The sequence below is a fragment of the Empidonax traillii genome, unplaced genomic scaffold (assembly GCF_003031625.1).
Source record: "Empidonax traillii isolate 1590-97213 ecotype Southwest subspecies unplaced genomic scaffold, ASM303162v1 scaffold350:size764500, whole genome shotgun sequence".
Taxonomy (NCBI): Eukaryota; Metazoa; Chordata; class Aves; order Passeriformes; family Tyrannidae; genus Empidonax; species Empidonax traillii.
Genome location: NW_020955543.1, coordinates 373,399 through 394,609, shown reverse-complemented (window position 1 = coordinate 394,609; position 21,211 = coordinate 373,399). Strand labels below are relative to the sequence as shown.

Here is a 21,211-nt window from a genome sequence, read left to right as displayed (position 1 = left end):
CTTGTCTGCAGCTGGTGGATTTATATCAATTTAACAGCGATAATGTGAATGAGAAATAACAGGCATTTTCCCCAATTCTGCTCTCATTACACCATTTTATAACTCCCTTTGCTTTGTGTTGTTACTCCAGATCTCTCTAGTGAAAATAAGAGTGCCTTATGATTACATTGGCCTAAAATAATGTAACACAAATGCATTTAATCATTAACACATGTACAACAAGAATTTTTCCTAAGGGATATAGACAAAAATAAATTAGCTCAGATGGCAAAGGGTCAGCTTTATCAAAGAGAAGCACCAACACAAAAATGCACCTATTTGCTGTTTGTGATGAAAACGTCATTGCTTCAAAATTTGAAACGGTGTTATAATAAATACTAACAACATTCAATACGCAAAGAAAACATTCTGGGCAGTTTCAGTTGAAAATGCTCATTCATGAAGGTGTAAGGAGGGTAAAAAAAGAAGAAAAGTTTGCACATACGTACTCTACAGCTGCTATTTGGTCCTTCACTTCCACTGATCCTAAGCATCGGTGGACCTCCTGTAGAATCTTGAGGCCTTGAAATCCACTCCCTCTGCCATCAAATCGAGCTACGATGACATTATCAGAGTTGACAAGCACTGAGTCCCAGTCAATGTGAAACTTATCTGTAACCAACTGGCTGCCTGGAGCTTCATCACTGCAAATACCAACACACCAGACACAAACGAAGACTATTGACAATGTGATGCACTGTGCCGATCTCCGATATTTTATTCAGCCTAGATGGCAGAGTTCAGTCGGTTATGCAATCCTGCTGAATTACTGTCACTTCCATCAATACCATCCCATTAGTTAGTGCTGCTATGCCTGCAGCAGCAGCAAACAAAATGATTTCTTTAACTATATAACCACTATGTCGCAGTGTTGCCAACACCTGAATATACTTTGTTTAAAGAAACAGAAAACTAGTGCTGCTTATAATATAGTGAAAAAAACTCAACACATAATCACTAATGGCTCAGTTCTGAGAAGGGTCATGCAGAAGTGGTTAAGCTGCACTAAACACACAAAAAGGAGAATTCATTTTGTACCCTGATTACCATTTGTAGGATATATAATACTATTAAGAAGCATGTTATCTTAGAAAACAAAAATAATTGCATTATTGTACCCTTGAATGGATTTTTTGAAATAGAGTAAAAAGAAGACTGAAATATACACTGGAGAAAATTATATTTTCTCCATCCGAATTCATAGTAAGAAATGGATGCAGGCAGGAGTGATAACTTTTTTTTATTACATAAAAAAAAAAGGTGTTTTACATCAGAAAAGGTGGAATAGAATGGGAGAATGCATTTTCTAGAGGAACAATAAGATGTGCCATTGAAGCCAAATATACTGTTTTCCTTACAAAGAAAATAAAATGTCAGTTTTAAAAGGGATGCTTGTCATTATTTTTTCCCCCAAGATAAACACAGAATAAAAGAGCAGGCTACCATGAAGTTGAACAAAATATGAAATTTTTCTATGCAGGCTACATCTGCCAGTTGACTGCAAATTAAAATGTAAAACTGTCTGTGCTGGCTGTATGGAAATTAGATTGGATGGTCTGTGGGAATATCCTGTCTAAGGTGAAAGAAAGATGAAGACAGAAATTATTATTTTGCCAAAGAGACTTATGTAAACCTGGGGGAGGAGAGATAAAAATATCCTGCAATAACTACTGTCTTACATGTACAATAACATGCTGATTCAATATCGGTTTTGGCTGTGGATAACACAGACTGTCTCCAAGGTAATCACCAAATTAATTAGCAAGCATATGATGAACACATATGTTCTCAAATTAAGTCAGACCTACCTATGTAGTTGCTATATCATGTACTGAAATCGGGATTATTTGGTTATGGACTCATCCACAATATGTTATGCTTGATTTACCATTATCTTGTGCACCAGGCTTATATTTGGATTTATAAAAGAAAGAACAGACATCTTTTTGTTTCCTTAACCAATTCATTTCTGATTACACTTAACTGCTCATGATACAGAGCAATATTTGGAAATACTGTCAAGTTAACTCTGCAGAAGACACGATTCAGAAAGTATATAATCACTATTATTTACAATCAGGAGCAGAACAATACTTTCAATTTCTGCTTATTTTCAGAGCAAAGTTTTCAGAAGCACTATACTTTGATGCAGATGTTTTCACAAAGCATTTATCATTCCTTCCAACAGAAGCAGCCTCAGACCAGATATAATTTTAAGTTCTTCCAACTTTCCACAAAAAGATAATGTCAGAAATATTCATGTTTGACTAGGTAACTTTCCAACAGCTTAATGCACCCCACACAAATGAAAATATCATGAGTCAGCCTGCTTCCCTTCTATCTAATATAAGAACAAAACTAATATACTAAACTAAAACTAATTTGTATACACATTATATATCTAGGTTCTATATCTATATATGTTATTTGCCATATGTCTCGACATTACAAATATGAGAAAAACCATTACATTTGTAACTTTCCCCTTTTTTCTTTTTTTCTCCTGAGTTTCAAGGTTCAGAGCTGCCCGGTGTGTGTCTTCAACAGTGACTGCACCCTGATCAGGAGTCCACTGTGGCAGCACAAGTGCTGATGGCTGGGGCACACTGCAGGAGTTCACCACAGAGGCACCATTTAAACAGACAGAAGCCATCAATAATATACCAATATCGTTGACCTCAGTGGGTAACTTGTATGCTTCTTGGAGGCTGCCTGGTAAAAGGGGCAGCTCATTATAAGTTCATAGATTGCTGAAAAGAGAGGAACCTGTTCTTTCAAATTCCATAACCAAAAGCCTAAACTAAAGTCTTTGTTCACGATTTGAGTTCCAGCCTACAGGGAATAATGCAGCGTTAGCAGAGAGGCTACCACTGTTGTGCTGTACTCAGTGTAATACTCCTCTGCCACTCTGCTATCATGACTGCAGCCAAATTTGTTCCACATTTTGCACCATTTAAAAGCTAACTGACAAGATTTTGAACAGGGATTTTAGAAGTTATGGGACTGACCAAGCAGGAGGGAAGACAATTTGAAAAGATGCATGCCAAATAACTGCTGTCATCACTGCTTAATATTCAGTACATTTCTTTCTATTTCTGCAAAACCAGTGGATTTGATGCAGCATATGGAAAAGGTAACTTGACAGAAAATACGTGAGAAAGACTGCAACTGAAAGAATAAAACCTATGTAAAAAATGTTATTGATAAAAGTCCTATTTTATTTATGGTGAAACTGAGTGGGGAAAGATCATTTCGCAAAACTGGTGTAAATAATAGAAAAATCCACTTCATTTTCAGATTTTATGAGTATCTCTTCCACAAACATCATCTTCCAAGCACATACACCATTACTGGTCAAAAATCAGGTAACTTGAATAGTCTCAAACATTGAGAACAAAAAATCCCAAATGCTTTCTCTCTTTTCATATGCTCTTTTTAGATATAGCTGACTGCAACTAAAGACAGATCATGCTTACAACTCCTGCCTGAGATATGGCTAAAGAAATTAAAAGATGTGACCAGAAGAGATTCCATTACAAGGGTAGAAAACATGCAATAGCCAGGACCAAAGCAGAGAGCACAGTAAAGCAGAGAGGATAGTATGAAAAATAACGCTTTTATTCTTAAAACATCTTTCTGAAACCCTTAAGGCTGAAGACTTTAAAAATACAATTTTGAGAACAAGAGATGTAACCCTGTCCTGTGTCATAGGAAAAGGAGTTTTGAATCTCCTCTTGCCTTTTTTTGCTATGGAAGATTAAATGAGCATTTTATTCACCTAGCAAGATATATACTGCTGTGGGGGAAGAGGAAATAGGGAAAGCTGAAAGAGGATGGATCTTAGCTCAATGATTCCCCAAGACTTTTGTGTGGACAAGACTGAAGAGAAAGGGAGTGAGCAGATCCATCACTGCCCACAGCACCAGGACTGAGCTGGAATGAGCCTCCAGTCTATTTCTCCTTTAAACCAAACTAAATGAATCCTCCCTCTAGGCTTCGAGAATTATTACAAAGTTCAAAGAATGGGGAAGAAAATCTAAAAGAGTAAAAAAGAAAAGACTGTTCATCAAATACTTTGAAGTAACAGAAACACAAAAGATCAGTGAAATACTGGCATGCTCTGCAGAGGTAGGATGAATACAGGCATGAAATGGATAGCTGGCAATTCATGAATTATTCACCTGACTTAGGGGTCCCCTAAAAAGTAAAGTTTTCACAAAATATTTTTACACTTCACCATGCAGCCAAGCATTGTTCCTTCTCTTGCAACAGCTGCCAGTTAAAATGAACAATATCCTTTACAACAAGAGAAAGGTACACAAGACAGCTATTAATTGGCAGTGTTACCATACCTCAGATCTTGAATATTTCCCAACACTTGCATTAAGCCTCTCTATATTTCTTCTAGCCTTTAATGACTTGTTCTCAAAGCTGCAAAAAAATTCACTTCAAACCCTGTTGTCTTATCTTGCAATCAGTCCCGAGAGTGTATTCACTGGAGGCATAAACAGGTTTGATTGCCTGTGGAAGACCTAAAACTTTCCTAATTTCAACAACAGGTAAACCAATTCCTGTTTACTACCAATATATAAGAAAACAAGTAAACAAACAAACAAAAAGAAACCTCTTGGAGACAATTCACTGTTACACTGGAGAATACCTGGGTCTTTTTCCCCTCAAATATCAGAACAAGCTTTCCACTGATTCAGTTTTACAATATCCACAATATTGGACAATTTTAAATGGCGCTAAATAATACATACTGACATTTAAGATGCATTATCTACAGATTTGAAGAAATGAGGTTAATTATGTTCAAGGCAAAATAAAGAATGATTATCTACTCTGATTTTATTACCCAGATTAAATGTCTTTACTTAATCATTTCCTGTGTGGTACCAAGAAGTGTATTTTCCAACTTTTTTAATGAGTAAGGTGAACCATAATGAGAAAATCAAGGATCTGAAATTTAAACTTTGATCTTAATTATATAGAAAAAAGATGATAATCACTCTTTCAGGCAATTACCGTAGAGCCCTCTAATCTATAGCCACAGTGTATGCATTATATCAGAAGGAAACTGAGTGTGAAATGTATTAGTGGTTTAGGAGAACAAATGAAAAAAAAAAAAGGAAAGTGTTTTAATCTTTCAAGATTTTACGGGCTACACATCACAATTCTGGAAAGAAAAACGGTGCTACCTGACATAACTGGTTTCTACACAAGAACTATCTGTTAGATAGCCCAGCCAGGCAGATGGACATAAACTTCAATGCAGCAATACAAAAATCTACTATTTGACCACTGCAGAACGCTTTGCAACTGTTAATGAATGAATGTTCACAAAATCCCTGTGATGAAGATTACAGGATATTCAGGGCCTGGTTTTTAACTTGAGCTTGTGTCTGCAAGGAACTGTACTTAGCTCATATCCAGGTTTCACACCAGGACGAGATTAGTGACAGGTTTCCTTCCAGGATTCAGCCTTAACACTCAGGCACAACAAGGACCATGTGCTGGAGGTTCAAATTTACCTGTGTTCATCCTTGCATGAATACAGGAGCCTTACTATAGTCATGCACCTTTGAAATGGCTACTAGCTTTCAGTGCTCCAAAAAAACCCCAAACCAGATAGCACCAAACTTCCTCTGCTTTACCTATTTCCAAATTCTGTTAATGCTGTTGTAACCCTATTGATCCAGAGAGCACATTAACACCATACAAAAGTAGTCCCTGGTGACACAAATTTACAGTAACATTATGAATCTCACTCATCAAAAACTCCATTCTATTCTGAGCCAGTGAAACCAGCCACCAGCACAAAAGTTCTGCAGAGACAAGACCACACAGATAAACCAGACTCTGGCAAAATGTGACACAGGAAAGATCACTTTTCACCAGAGTCTTGGAGTGACTCTGGAGCAGTGACTTCAGCCAAACAGCATGTTAGATCTTATATGCCACATCTACCCTCCAGTTAAGGGGAAAAAGCCTACATACACTTAGAAACTTATATGCACTTAACTAAACATTTAATTTGCACTGCAAAGACCTATTAGGTGAATTTCAGGTTTAAAATCACATTGTCTTTTCCTCCTCTTTCCTCCCTCCCTCTCTCCCTCCCTTCTTAAGCCCTGGTCAAAGTGCCCTGCTACCGAGCTGGAAAGCAAAACCCACCTCTTATCTGCTAATACTCCACTTTTTCATATGTATATCTTCTCTTTATATACATCCAAGTGCACTTTGCCTGGATCAAGATGCTATATAGAATCTCCTCTCCAAAAAATGGACATACAATTAAACCAACACTCTTACAGGGACACTGGTAAGCATTCTTTTTCAACCTTTCAGTAGATGGATTATAATGATAATTGTATCATGACTGAGAACGTAAGAATGAATGTAGGTGCAGCTGAACAATATGAAAGGCAGCACTTGTTATCAGCCACTAATTCTTGTCTAACCCTTCTAGCAGTAGGAACAGCAGATCTCTCAATCAGTTCCAACAGTACCACTGTGGGACCCAGAAAAGTCAAATATCTGGGAAATTATACCATCGATACAACTAATGTTCCCTATAAAAGCTACATGTTCCCCTTGTACCTGAATACTTTTTTTTTTCTTTTTTTTTTTTTTTTGGTAGTATTTCTGATCATGAAATAAAGATTAAGACATCAAATTGGAGCTGTGTGGGTCAAGAAATTACCCCCTACATGCCTGCAGATATCCAATCGTTCTTTCTCAAGCGCTAGGCAGAATTTACTAGGCTCAAATAATCATCCCACAAGGGAACTTCCCATAACTTCAGTGACAGTTTTCAGTTTTATATTTCATTTGGGGACCTCTTTAATAGAAAAAGGGACTGCTGGCAACCTTAGTTTAAAGTCTGTAAAAAGCTACAGAAGAAATATAACTGCTTTCTCTTCTAGGGAATAGCAGGACACAAAATACGCTGCATTACATGGACAGATTTCAAATTTCCAGTTTCATACTTTCATTACTGCACAAAGTTTTCTAAAACTAACTCCTGCTAAAGCTAACATTGAGAATTTGATATTGCAGATTTATTTGACTGAAAAAAAGCAAAGTCTCCATGCTGTAAATATAGATACAACAACCTGTATTTGTAAGTTGATGAATTTCCTTTTCATCCAACATGCCCATAATAAAAAAAAAAAATAAAACAACTATTAAACATATCCACACATTATGAGTTGCCCACATTATTCACTTATTGGGTACCCACAACTTTGTTAAGTTTAAATTTAAACCTTGTCTCAATACTGTTCTCAGTTCTTTCACCACTCGATATCAAAATACATTTCAAAATAGTATTTCCTTAGCTTTCTATTTTCATTTTCCTGTAATTTCCGACCTTGGACTTCTCAGTTTTCTGATGCTTCCCTTCTGTCTTCTGTAGTTCTACATGAGTATAAACCCTCATATTTTACCATACCTGTATATGGCAGATTATGTATTTACTAGGATACTTAAAAAGGGAAGGATTAAACTGCCAACACCTTATTGTTTCTCAGAAAAAGGAATAAGCACAAATGTTTTCAAGTCCCTGCAGTACTGCTGGGGTCAATTTACAGAGCCTGTTTGACTTTGGCACACTTAATAGAGCTGCTTAAAATATAATCATGCTTCCAAGATCATGCTACCAAATACTGCAAAGATGAAATAACATCAATGTGTCATGTTTCTCCATAAGAAAAGAAAAACGTGTTCATAACCAATTAAAGCAGAGAGTCTCCACAACTTCAGATAAATGTAACCTGAAAAATCTGAATTTTTAAACACAAACTGGGCTTAGAAATAGCAGTTTTATGCCACTCTGTCCTATTATCTAAGATCTGATCTGAGTAGAGGAATTTGGGATCATTCAGGAGCTCCAGCTTGTAAATTTGACCTCACACCAACAATAAGGATCTCTGCTGTCATTAAGGTGAGGTCTGCTGCAGCTGATAACAGCTCAGTAACATGGCATTTTCATCAATTTAGCAGTGCATTCCTACACCTCTGTTTCTGAAATTCACATCAACTCCTTCCAGATGGGACTGGAAGATCTGTAGGTACAGGAAAGCCCTCTACACCCATGCTGAGATCAGGTGGAGAGAAAGAAGTGGTGCCCTGAGATGGCCATCACCAGTTTTCCCAGGAAGGCTGCAGGCACGTTCATGACTCTGTTCTTTTCCTCTGCTCACATTGTGTAGACATGTAACTTAAAGGCTGACTGTCTCTGCAAGAAACATGCACCCTATTTCTTTTTTATGGAGCAGGACAGGTTGCCAGGGAGTACCACCTTCCTCCCACAGAGGTTTTCTACAAACATCAACAGACTTTGGATCATGCCTATAATGCCTTCAGCCACTGATGCTCAAAAATATTTTTTCCCTCTTTCCAGTGCTCCTAAAAGCAGTTTTTGCTTTATGCATCTTAACTGAGCCCCTCTCAGAAGCTCTACCCGTTTCTAGCAGGGATAAAAAGGAGCACATGCTCCGAATGAGATACTCTGTGGGTAGGATCAGTATGGGTCCAGGAAAGACTGCAGAACTACTCACAGCTACACCATCAGAAGTGCCAGTGCCTCATGTACATAAAAGTACAGAGAAGCAGAGTTAGGTTTGACGAGCTGAAAAAAACCCCAGGCATATCTACCAGGCAGCACCTACCACAAAGTCTTCTCAAGAACAAGCCTTTTGATTTATTAACTCAAGTACATGAGGTAATTTTTCTACACAAGGTAAAGAATAAACCATTTTCTAATTAAAGAGTTAAATGTTTTCTATTGTGTACTTTTTTTTTTTATTATTTTCAGTGACTCTACACAGATACTTACATCATTAATAGAAGGGCATACTGGTTTCGATCTGTGAAATCTTTTGGCAGTGACAACTGTAAAGGGAATTCTTTTAAGAAAAGAGAAAAACATTAAAGGCTGGTAGTTACACAGATGAAAAACAGTGACGTTGTAAGAAAGCTTTTGGTTTGCTAAAATAACATTTTGCCAGATTTACCGTAATCCTCAATGTGAAGCATTTTGATTTCAGTCTTGTAATTCTTTTTCTTAAAAACAGCTTCCTTCAACACAGCATTATTTTCCAAAATATAAAACTCTAGAAACAGGAAGAAAAAGTATGTTGAAAGGCACCAGACATAGCACCAGACATAAATCAAGATTCAAAAAAATTAAAGAAAAAGAGACAAATGTGCAATGATAAATCCTGTAAATGAATACCTTCTGTAAATGCTTTTTTTAATAATACAACTACTTTACAATTCAGGAGCTGAGCAAACATCTAATTCAAAAGATATACATCTAGTCCATTTTCCAGCTTCAGCAGGCTTTGCTTTCACTAAGCAACGAAATTGCTGATGGCCAAATGAAAACCAGTATCTCTGATAAATACTAACAGGGGCTGTTACAGCAAAGGGCTACTCTGCTGGGCACTATCCTAAGCCTCATGTAGGCATCCTTTTCAAGCTACATATTCCAGGGCAGTATTTAGCCAGCACAGCTCTATGTGGTCACTGCATGTCCTTATGTGTCTTCTGCACTTCAACTTCAGCTTCAGCTTGGTTTAAAGCTGCAGACACATTTGAAGAGATCCTTTTACACATGAATGAATGATGACTACTTTGTTGTCCTTTTTTGTTTGTTTGTTTGTTTTTTACTCAAATTACAGATCTTGCTTCCAAAATTTAGATTTCTTTAATTAAATAATAAACTCTTCGCTTAGAGCCAAAACTGGATAATCTAAGGAGAATGTTTGTTCTGGGCAGTCAACCAAAATAGAATAATTATAGTCTGGGGATGGAATAACTGAAGTAGTCATTAATCATTCTTTTATGAGTTGAATAGGATAATCTAATCTTGCACTAAAACATTAATGTAAACCATATCTCTTATTATTTGGCTTCTTGTTGTTACAAGAAACAGTGTCCCTCTAACCTGACTTGCTTTGCCTTATTCTGTGATGTTGCACATAAATCTCTATTTCAGTATTTCACTACCAACAGTATTTTAGATGCAGGTAATAGGGAGTGAAAGTCTGCCTTCACAGGAGGCAGCTCTACAGAAGTCAATGCATTTGCTTTGAGCTGCACCTTACTGAGCTGGACAGAACTCCGTGCCTTCGGTGTGCTATGGCTTTGAGCTTTGCAAAAATATGACATTGAAAAAATATATAAAAAAAGAAGCCATAAAGTTCCCCATTCCTGTAATCCACACCTTCATGATAGTGGGTCACAGTGGAGTTGGAGGTAGCAAAGCTGTCACCTCTGCTGCACCACAGGAATACCTGGGGGGGGGGGAAATCTACTGCTGAAGGACAGTCTTCTGTTACAAAGCACCTCAAGCAGCCATGAAACAGCAATAGATTTGGTGTCAATATACAGAAAATAATGTATAAAACTTGCAAATAGAGGTATGGAATATCCTCTTAAAAAGTCTTTACTGAAAATGTCAGTGGAGTTGTTCTGATTTGAGAAATATAAGATAAGGACTAAGTTCATCATACGTAGGTCAGTTTTTATGAAAAATTGTCCAAGGACTGTACCTTGCTTCAACATTATTGGACTGTATCTTTAAAAATATATCTAAAAATACAAAAGTTGTACTGTAATGACAGCATGATTTGCACACAAAGTGAAGAGGATGAAGATGAACCTGCCACCTAATTTACTCAAGTGTAAACAGAAGATGAGTCATATGCATTAAGCATAAAACATATCTGAAAAGCCTGGGAAAGATTTAGTCCTTTGATTAACTTCTTTACCTATCATTTGCTGATGTGGATGCTGCTAAGAGGTGATTAATAGAACTTTATATGAATCTATTAGTGTTCAGATACTTGTAATGGCCTTTCCCCTCTCCCAGAGTCTCCAAAACAATCAGGGACGATAATAAAATCTAATTATTTCATAAGGAATACTCACTTGCAGTATTACTTGTACTGTGCACACTAACAACTGGAACACCTGGTCCTGTTTTGAGGAGAGAAGAAAAACAGAGGCAGTGCAGGGTAGTTATTCAGTAACACAGGACGAGAGCACCAGTTACCACATAAGACGGGATCCTGGAAGCTCCATACAAGCACTTCCCTTCAAACACAGCAATAACTCTCCTGGGAAGGACAAAGGTCAGACTATAGTACCAACAAAGTGGGAAACAGAGGCCTCCTGTCTGTTCAGCAAGCAGTTCAGACCCTGTACCCACACCCTGCATCCACATCCTGCACCCACAGCCAGAAGAAGCGTCCTTTTTTCACTTTATAAGCTCCATGTTTTAGTTTTAAGGGAAGAATAAAAGAATTATGGAGGCCCTTAATAACACTGTCTAAAATATAGCAGTCTGACATTCAGAAACAGTAAGTTTAGGTTGACTGAGAGTTGAATTATTATAATATGCATTTATATTTTCCATGGAAAAGTTATTGAGGTGCTGAAAAATTTTCATGTATGTTACTTAGTTATCTGTTTAAGCAGCACCTTTTGATATGCCAGCTCTGCAAACCCAACAGCATCAGTTACATCTAGGTGTAATGTAATCTAATCCCACTTCAAATACTATATTTTTACTTTACCACTAAGAAACTGAGTGCACCAGGAATAATTCCTCATGTCAACAGCTGCTGTGCAAATGCACAGGATGGTATGTGAAACTGGGATGACCAAGCATTCAGCATACTCAGAAGCAGAGTTGAGTTTGCTGTACCTGCTCTGAGGACCCTCCTAGTGTAAACTTGCAAAAGAAAATATTGTGTTCCCACCCCCAACATGGAATTTTCACACAAGAAGCTTAGTTTTAATTTAATGAGACAAGAGTTTAAATTACAAGCAGTCAGTCAGAACTGTGCTAGGAAGAATGATGCAGAAAAGCTGATGTCCCTGAGGACCCCACGGCAGATGAATGCACGGACCCTCTGAAATTAGGAGTTACAACTTCTCTTCTTGAGAATAAACAATTCCTTCTGAGAGCAGTTCAGAGACAGAGTGTAATTTATGTGTTTCGAGAGGTTGTCTCTCTCAATTAATTACGGTATGAGCCTAGGGAAATGTAAATATCTGAAATAGGAAGAATGATGCCACTCATGGCCTCCACTGAAGATTTTTATCAATTTCATTTAGTCTCAAGAGGAACTATGGACAAAAATCTTACAGGTAGATTGCTGAGGAATCACAGTTTTCTGCCTTAGCTCTTGAAGAAGGTAATTTCTTCAGCTGTTTCTTTTTCTTTTGTTTGTTTTTTTTCAGCTCTTTTTACTTCTTCTGAATTTGTCATTTTGCTTTAAATTCCTATTTAAGAAAGACCATTTTCAAGTGGGAAAGCATTGATGTTTTCCAGGCCAGTTCTATTTTCACAGTAAAAGATGGAAGGATGATGACAGACTTTGAAAAAAGGGAGATTGCAGTAGATTAAAAAGCTAATCAGAATAAAAAGAGGCAGACCTGTCTTACAGGCATTGTGTTACAGCACATCAGAACTAAGTATAGCACTTAGATTTCCCATTGACCTCTTATTACTAACCCTAAACCCAGAGCTTATTTTCTGTTGTATAAAAGGGGAGAAACAATTAATATCTCTGTGAAATATTTTATTTGATTGGAGAGATTAATATCTGTTAGTGTTTATGAAGTGCTAAAGGAAAAAATCTGCAAGGAGTGTTGAAAATAAGTGCAAAGGATGCACTTGCCAAAACTGAGAGGCTGTAAAGTCTCCTCCACCTACCAGGCTACAAATAACTCCTCACTCAGGAGAGTCTCTGGAGATGGATGTACTGAGACAGATCTCCTGGTTGAGGAAAACTAAGAAGGAAAAACTATCCTAATAAAGGTGCTCATGGGTAAACAGGAGGTGGAGGAATTGAAACTTGTATAGATCAAACTAGTCCAGAGTCCCCCAATGATTTTTCTGGGCAAATTGCTTTTGTAACAATTCAGCAAAGGCTTTTTGTGGTGGGAAAAAGAGTGTGTATGCAAGTAGATGCAGTGTCATTTGTCTCCTCTAAGCAGTTTACATCACACTCCTACAAGCAGCACCCTGCAAGAGTTTGGATACCTATTCTGTGGTGACGTTACCATCAACTTGGATACTCCCAAACACCCAATGCACTACAGAGCCGTGGCAGTATATGAGGGCCACACCACTGCCAAGCTTCGATGAAACACAAGAGAAGGCCTCTGCGTAACTCCAAGGTGATAGCTGTGCATTAATGTTAACGGTAGGAAAAACTTAGCGATAGTGGTTTATCATCTGTGCCCACGACCTGCAGCTTGGAGTAGTCTACTGGTTGTAACTCAGTGGAGTGTAGGTTTAATCCTGGGAGGATGATCTACAGCCTTATCAGCTCAAACAGATGACTGCCACCTCCAAAGTCACTGAAAGTCATGAGCCTGTGAGTAATTCCATGCACAACCTCCTGCTGGCATCCACGTTTTTATATCAAAGGAACGCATTAAAAAATACAAGCTGAATATACTTTGCTAAAATAATAACAAGAAGCTGTCCTTTTGGACCCTGGAACATTGCTGATTCAGGGGAAAAAAACTTCCCAATTTACCAATCTTCCCTCTTGCAGGAAAATCTGAGACTTACCCCATAGGGAGTATGTCAAGAACAAGGAGAAACTCTGCTTAAAGTATGAGGAATTCATTACTAGTGGATCTCAGGATTAGCTCTGTAACATCATGCTGCAGATTTAACCATGTATAAACCATACAGTTTGCTTTTTCTTTTTTTTTTCTAATCAGCTATCCATTGTAGGTATATTTCCATAAAAAAAACCCAGCCAACAAAAAATAAATAAAACCAGACTCCTTATTTTAGCCAATATATATTCATACTTTGTTTGTTTGGATAGATTCAATGCTCAAGCTGGCAGGTATTTTATTTTTGTGCAAAAATAAAAGTGGAGTTGCAAAAGAAATAGAAAAATGCATGCAAATAAAATGGGCTATTCATATGTATTTCAGATGAATTGTGTTCTACTCTTTTCAGCCTGATTCTAACTATGCAAAAGTACTGGTTGGACAGTGTAAAATATTACAAGTTTCAAGGACAACAGGTCTAGCTATACACTTTATTACTGATTGTCTCATGCTTTTCTGAACTTTTTTTTTATAATCCTAATTATTTCTCAGTGTTTATTTCCTGAGTGTAGATTATAAATTTCACAGTGTTCTGTTTTTCTGTTTATAGAGAAACTCTGACCCATCTGGTGCCATTCAGCGCTACTGGAACATAGCTAAAAATAAAACACGAGGAGTTATTTATTGCAATTATTCTGATAGAGAAGATCTGGGGATTAAACCACACCTGGTTTTTGGAAGATACACACACACACATATGGGGGTGTGTACAGATACACTGTGAACATACATGTGTAAACACATAGAGAAACTGTTACAGAAAGAAGGCCCTCATTTTTTAACTAGGTATAATAACACAAGATCAAACCCTATACATAAAATAATAAAGATGTTACAAACCACAGTACCATCACCATAAATTCCAAATTTTTTGGTGGAGGATTTTTATTTAGGGTGACTTTAAGTCAATGTCCTTTACTTGGACAGAAGGGTTAGGATTGGATGTCAGCTTTCGGACATCACTTGTTATTTAGCTACTACACAGAACATCTTCACTTAGCCTTGGAATAGGCTCTGTACAGAACTTTGAGTAATCCACTCCTGAGCCAACTGTTAGACTCCAGCCTAATGCCCTTCTCAAGAGTATACATTAATTCAGAAGCAAACATGTACTACTATACACTGTGTATTTGACTTACCTTTACAGTGCAGTAGAAAATGCCTATTCATGGGGCTAAACTTTGCACTGAAGTATGTGCACCGGTCTTTCAAGAAGTTACATGAGAGACATTGACGATTCAATGACCCCACTGTTGATACACTGCGGAAAAAATTAATCAGAAAAATTTTACATTGTAATAAAATACAATAAACCAAGAGTTAGCTCATGGGAGTGATAAAATTTGTTTCAGTCCCCAAACTTGCTTAAATACCACTACCTCATTTTCCTGAGGGAAACTGTTCTCAGATAACTCAGTGGACTACTATTCTGTAAATTGGGCAATGTGGACAGGATCCAAAACCTGCCCAAAGCAAGACTGAGGATCCAATAAGTAGCAGTGCTGTGGGGTGACAGTATTAGTAGGACACAGTGAAAAGCCTCTTTAACTTCAGATTCAAGCACTGAGGTTTGTGCAAGGATGAGGTGCTTCGCCCACACACTTTAAGCTATGTGATTAAACCCTATAAATACATTTGTTTAGAAGACTTTTTTTACTTTTAAAACACAGTTATGTTAAATGCTTGCATTTAGGTTTAGCTTTTTAGATGTTTATAGAGGACTAATAAAGATGCAATTGATAAAAACATTTTGTTTTAAAATTTTTTCAATTTCTTAGGAAATTTAAAATACCATTGAAATTTTTAACTTAGAAAAGCTGTGATTCTTTCCTTGCCACAGCTCAAGCATACTAATTGTTACACAATATAAATCATTACCCAAGCACCACTGCACTTACAGCCTGGATGTTAACACAGCCCCATATACTTCTTACCTATGCAGCTGTCTTCCTCTTGGGGATTCTTCAGTGCTTAAGAAATAACTGTGCCCAAAAGATGAACAAAGTTAAAAGTTAAACTCCGTTTGGTAAACTGTCTGATGTGGGTAGTGTTTAGGGAAATGAGAGGCACCATCAATAACACTTTTTTAAAATTAAAAATTCCCAAATATCCACGAAGATAAGTTCTTATATAATAACATAATTTAGATATAAAAATAACCTAATTTAGATATAAAAACCTAACTTAGACCCAGTACACAGAGTAGTTATTTCAGAAGGCATATGATTTCATATTTTAACAGTGATGAACACAGTGTTTTATGGTTTGTGTTTAAATCCTGAAATGCCCAGGGAGCTCCAGCAGCAACCAGGATGCCTTTCTGCACATTACGAATACAGAGGAGAAAGTTTCTCCTTCACTCCAGAGTTTGCAATATAAATCCAAGTGGTAGATAAAGGTCACTATGAAATTATATCATCGATTACAATAGGTCTTATGATACCCAAAAGCCTTTTTGAGCTGTAGGAAAACTTCTTCTTCTATCTAGTTTTCACAGGTGGAAAGAGACTGGGTGGCAAAGCTGCTGCAAGAATACCAAGACAAGCCCTTGGTGTTTCCCAAGTGAGATCACCAAAAGCTTCTGCTTGATAGGCAAAAGAAGGGCAAGGAAATCCTCTCAAGAGGCTGAGACAACCCACATGAGGTCTGTCGCCTCTCTGCAGGCTGAGTGCATCCAGATCTCATTTTTTTTTCACCTGAACCTTGCAGAAGTATCTAGAAATTATCCATGGATATATTTTCAGAGCCCATAGAAGGACTGGTCAAAAAGGTTTTTCTCCAGTACAAGTGTAGAAGATGGATCTTGTTGTAGGCTCAAAAAGGTGTTTGCTGAAATATCATTTATTTTAAAGAAAATGAAAATGTCTATTTTTTTGCCATGGGCAGATAGAATTGAAAACTAAGGAAGTTCCACTGAAGTTATGTGGAGCCTTCAGGCATTTTGTGTCAGTTCTATACTTCCCCTCAAAAGCACTAAGTATGTGCTGCATTTCCTTCTACTACAGCACTAAGATGGGCTTCAGAAAGATTTCTCTGTGAGCTGGGTAAGAATCAGTAGTTCTGATAATCTCTACAAATAATTTGAATTTATGAGATTGAACCAGACCCCCAAAACTCTGAGGCCTCATGCAGTAACCAAGCCAGGATAAAAACTAAAGGTCTGATGTTTGATCAAGTACTAAAAATTTACTATGACTCTTTATCTGGATTTCAGAAAAGAAGTCACCAAAATGTTACTACTGCTGCATTGTGTGTTGATTTCTTTTGTTCAGAAAAATGCAGTAAGTGATGTCACGGTGTGCTTCTTTCCCCTCTGCTTAAAAACACACTCAACAATAGAATGGCAGATAAATTGTCTTACAACTGCACTTTATGCACTCAGGTGTGTCAGAGTTATGGTAATGCTCAAAACTGAAAGAAATATTTTTGTTTGATTTGAGATATGCTATTTCCAGTTAAATGGATTCCACTTTAATAACTCAGATATTTTCATGAACAAATACAGAGAATAGTGCTTACATCTTTTGAGTATTTTCATCATATGCCAGTATTTTGATAACTTCCCAGTTTCCCGATGTAAGGTGTCTCACACTGATTTGTTCACTTTTAGCCTGGAGAGAGATGGAAAACATTGACTTTCACCTTACTTGTTATGTTTTGATTTGTCCAGAGGGATTGTCTGCACATACCATTATTGATTATAGCTTTTAAAACTTAAATATGCAACATAACATCTTTAAATCACAAACCTCACATTTTGACAGGGCTAAATTCCATGTATCTTCCCCCCTCCCCCCATACATAAACTTTTCAAAGTCATTAAAATAATGTTGATTTTCATCACAATTTTTCTTTCAGTTGCCCAGATGCCAACAAACAATCTAAGTGGAATACTTCAAGCTAAGGACCTTGCCATTCCACATGCTTTGTTTTTCTTAGTGTTTCTTTTCCTTCACAGTGGCATTCCAGGAAATCTTTCCCCTGCTCCACTGTGCACCACGGAGAAGCCTCTCTTTATCCAGCACCTGTAAGAGGCTAAGAGTAGCTTCAAATTTTGGCAACTGAACCAAACGCTTACAAGCTGGGGAGCACGTGTTGTTTGCTTTCAGAAGCAGTTTCTACCCCAGTGAGCCCAGAAAAATAATTGCTACAATGGGAAATTCAAAACATCCTTCCAAAGAATGCGATGACACTCTTCTCAGCCAGTGCACCAGGAACTGAATTAGGAAACATCAGGATGCAGTGCAGGTAAAACCAACTCTTTGGCTGGAAACCAACTCTTTGCAGTAGGCTGCTCATCAGACACAGGTCAAAAACAAAAGAACATGAAGACTAAGAAGCTCCTACTGCAAAAGATAAAATCTTGACCTAGGCTATTGAAGACTTAAACTTCAACCCTCACTGCCTGAACAGAGTGTTTTTATTTGGGTTATGATGCTTGGCCTGGATATACAAATTCTTAAGTTTTCAAAGTCAAGACAAACTTTGTAAAGAAAATAGGTGATATTTCAGCTTATATTTCATCTTTAGTGGGCAAAACCAAGCAGCAGGAGTTGCAAAGGAGGTCAGATGGAGGACCTAATGGTGCTTTCTGGCCTTGTGGCTTGTGAACCTGCAGCACCAGTCCACACCTAATCGCTGTGGCCTCAGTGGTTATGTGGACTACAAAAAGTCATAAAGGCAAAAAGGGTTTGCTTTTATCAATCCATATATTTCTGAACTGTACCCTAAGTTCTGCATCAACAGCAGCAATAACTAGAAAACAGAAAATGCTCAAGGATACCTATGAGACATGCTGGGAACTGGCAAGGCAGAACCAAGTCCCTTAGAACTGATCTGTTTTCTAACAGATCCACAAGTAAAGAAAGATGTAGTAACCCTATGACAAGTCTTGCAAGTACCAAACAAACCCAGGACATTGTGCTAGATGCTGTACATATGTCTATGATGAGGGTCCTCCATTCAGGAAGATTATGATATTCAGTGCTGTCTCCAAGAACGATTAAAATACAAATTAGTGATTTATTCTAATCAACTACTTCTTCTCTCAAGAGAGAAAAGCTGCAACAATCGAAAGAGATATTTAAATATTAAGATCACAGGATCTAACAAGAAACAGCAATAAAAAGCCCAGCCAAGCGTTAATAAACATGGTTATTTTTCAAGGTTACAGCCATAATACATAATTTATGAAGCTTGCAGGAAGTTATCGCCTTGATCCATTAAAGTAACTTTATAATTCTTATTTTGTGTTTGGAAAAAAAGAGACTTTCTAGAGTTGCAAAACTCCATGAAAGAAATTTCTAGACATATAAGACATGAATCAATCGCATTTTGAGATTAGTTTCTTTTAAATATTTCATAAGTTACTAAAAGCATTTGTAAACAATAAACCACACATCTATCCCTCTACATCCAGACAGTAAATAATCTATGATAGACAGTAATCTTTTAGACAGTCACTTCCCATTGCAGTCACTTCCCTAATTAAATCTTTAATTAGATGCTTCTGCTAACCTGCTTTGACTGTGTCATTGCCACACGCTTTTCTGAAGTACAGTCAAAGAAATGCAGACTGAGAAAGACCACTATTTGTCAGCACTTCGTTTTAAGATTGACAAATCAGCCTCAGTGATTAAATTAAAGTGAGTCGTTAAAATGTACTTCTTTGCCCCTGCGAGTTCACACTGATTCTGTGTTTTAACCTTCCTGCCTGCAGAGGCTGATCTCCCTTAATAAATATCTGTACTGAGTAGCACAGAGAAGTAGTGGGAATCCAAATGCCAAATTCCAGTGTTACCCGAGCTCCATCATGGAAAAGCTGTGATCATCTGGGTACTGGTGATCTCCCAACTGCTTTAAATTCTGCAGGGCACCTGCTATGCCACTGTGGCTCTCACTAGGTGTGACAAACATCTAATGTGACAAAAGACTTTATGTGCAACGGTTAATATACTTTTTATGCCTCCATGTTTGCTTTAGAAATAATGGACAATCAGATTAATGCAGTGTGTAAAACACATCATATAAACGCATTTCCTGTCCTTTACTGCTCTGTGTCAGCCACATTACCATGCAGAATGTTGCTTACTGATGAATAATGCTTGATACATGTGTTATCATATTTCCTTCTTCTTAGGAGCAACTACATACTAAAAGCCAAATTTGTCATTGGTTATACCATTCAAATTTGTTTATTCATGCTGATGGTAGTCAAAATAGAATAATTTTTATTTTTGGAGCTGTGCAGTACCCAGGCCTCTGATTCTGCCTAAAAGGGAATAAACTCTGAATCATCACCTTGACTTTAGACATTATTCTGGTTAAATTTCACGAAGATGTGTTTAAAAGTAGGTATATATTTAATCACCTTATTGAACAAGAGTGGGCTTAATTTTTGCTTAAAGATTTTCCTGAATGAGGATCAAGTTTCCAGGGCTTTTTAGTAGTGAGAAATCTCAGAGCCTACAGGTTTAAGGCAAATTTGATTGTATCTGTAACATCCTTGGGAGTGTTGAAAATTACCTTTCAGATCTAGAGCGTTACTATTTCATGTATTTTAAAGATATTTATTCATAGTGGGAAAGATATCAAAATAAGAAATTACTGACTAAATAGTTTTGCTCTGGTATAAATTTTTATGTGATTGCTGTACTAATACACTTTTACCAGACTGTCATCTGAGTTTCTGTTTTCTTTAGAAGATAGAATTTGACATGTCTTTGATCCTTTTTATCTTCACTGACTCTTTCTTGATATATTTATTCTAGTGAAAGAGTATCTTCATTCTTGCTTCTTAAGGTTAAATTTTCATTACAGTTCTTTTGCTCTTGTTCTGTTTGCAGTACACTGTGAACATATTTCAGACTTAATAATGTTCATACCAGAACACTGTCATAAAGGCAGATAATAGAGTGTCCTGGTGCCAAGTCTGCTATTTTGATGTTTTGGGTACCTTGATAATCCTTCCTATCTCATATGGCTCTGCTAAAGTACCTGGATTAATGCTCTGCTGATTTAAATAGATGCCTAGGAGTGTTCCGTTCCAGGGCATAATTTCTTTTATTAGTTCATCCCAGCTTCATACTGGTGACCTTCAAAGTCATAGTGCAAATTTATCTTCTTTCACATCCTTCTTTGGAAAAAGTAATGACCCTGGGAAATGGAAGCCACTGAAAAATGTTGCAAAGGGTAATAAAGAGTCCTAACTTTTCCAGAATTTTAAGTTAGGGTATTTCCTGCCTTTATTGTTCTGTGTAAGGTCAGATTCTGAATAGACATTTAAAATTATACTTATGCATGTATAGTGTATATAGAGAGGGTAAAAATAGTGATTCTTCAGGTCTCTTGAATTTCTGTGGCTATAAAACATTATTATTGACAGAAGGGTTTAACAAGAAAACATCTTTGCTTGCCTACAGAGGTACAAAGAAAACAAGAAAACTTCCAGAGAAAGTACTTGGGATGTACCTTCCATTTAGTGAACATATGTGCTACCACAGAAGAGGTCTAAGGAAAG

At 37.1% G+C, this 21,211-nt stretch overlaps 1 protein-coding gene across 1 annotated transcript in view; it reads right to left on the bottom strand.

Moving 5' to 3' along the window:
- Nucleotides 1-21,211, bottom strand: part of DPP10 (dipeptidyl peptidase like 10) — a 264,172-nt gene that overhangs the window by 11,697 nt on the left and 231,264 nt on the right. Inside the window, exons 14-20 of the mRNA XM_027892407.1 lie at nucleotides 17,212-17,303; nucleotides 15,627-15,674; nucleotides 14,832-14,953; nucleotides 10,981-11,028; nucleotides 9,060-9,158; nucleotides 8,882-8,951; nucleotides 489-683 (exon numbers count right to left, since the gene is read on the bottom strand). Coding sequence (XP_027748208.1) covers nucleotides 489-683; nucleotides 8,882-8,951; nucleotides 9,060-9,158; nucleotides 10,981-11,028; nucleotides 14,832-14,953; nucleotides 15,627-15,674; nucleotides 17,212-17,303 — 674 coding nt within the window. The remainder of the gene's footprint in view (nucleotides 1-488; nucleotides 684-8,881; nucleotides 8,952-9,059; nucleotides 9,159-10,980; nucleotides 11,029-14,831; nucleotides 14,954-15,626; nucleotides 15,675-17,211; nucleotides 17,304-21,211) is intronic.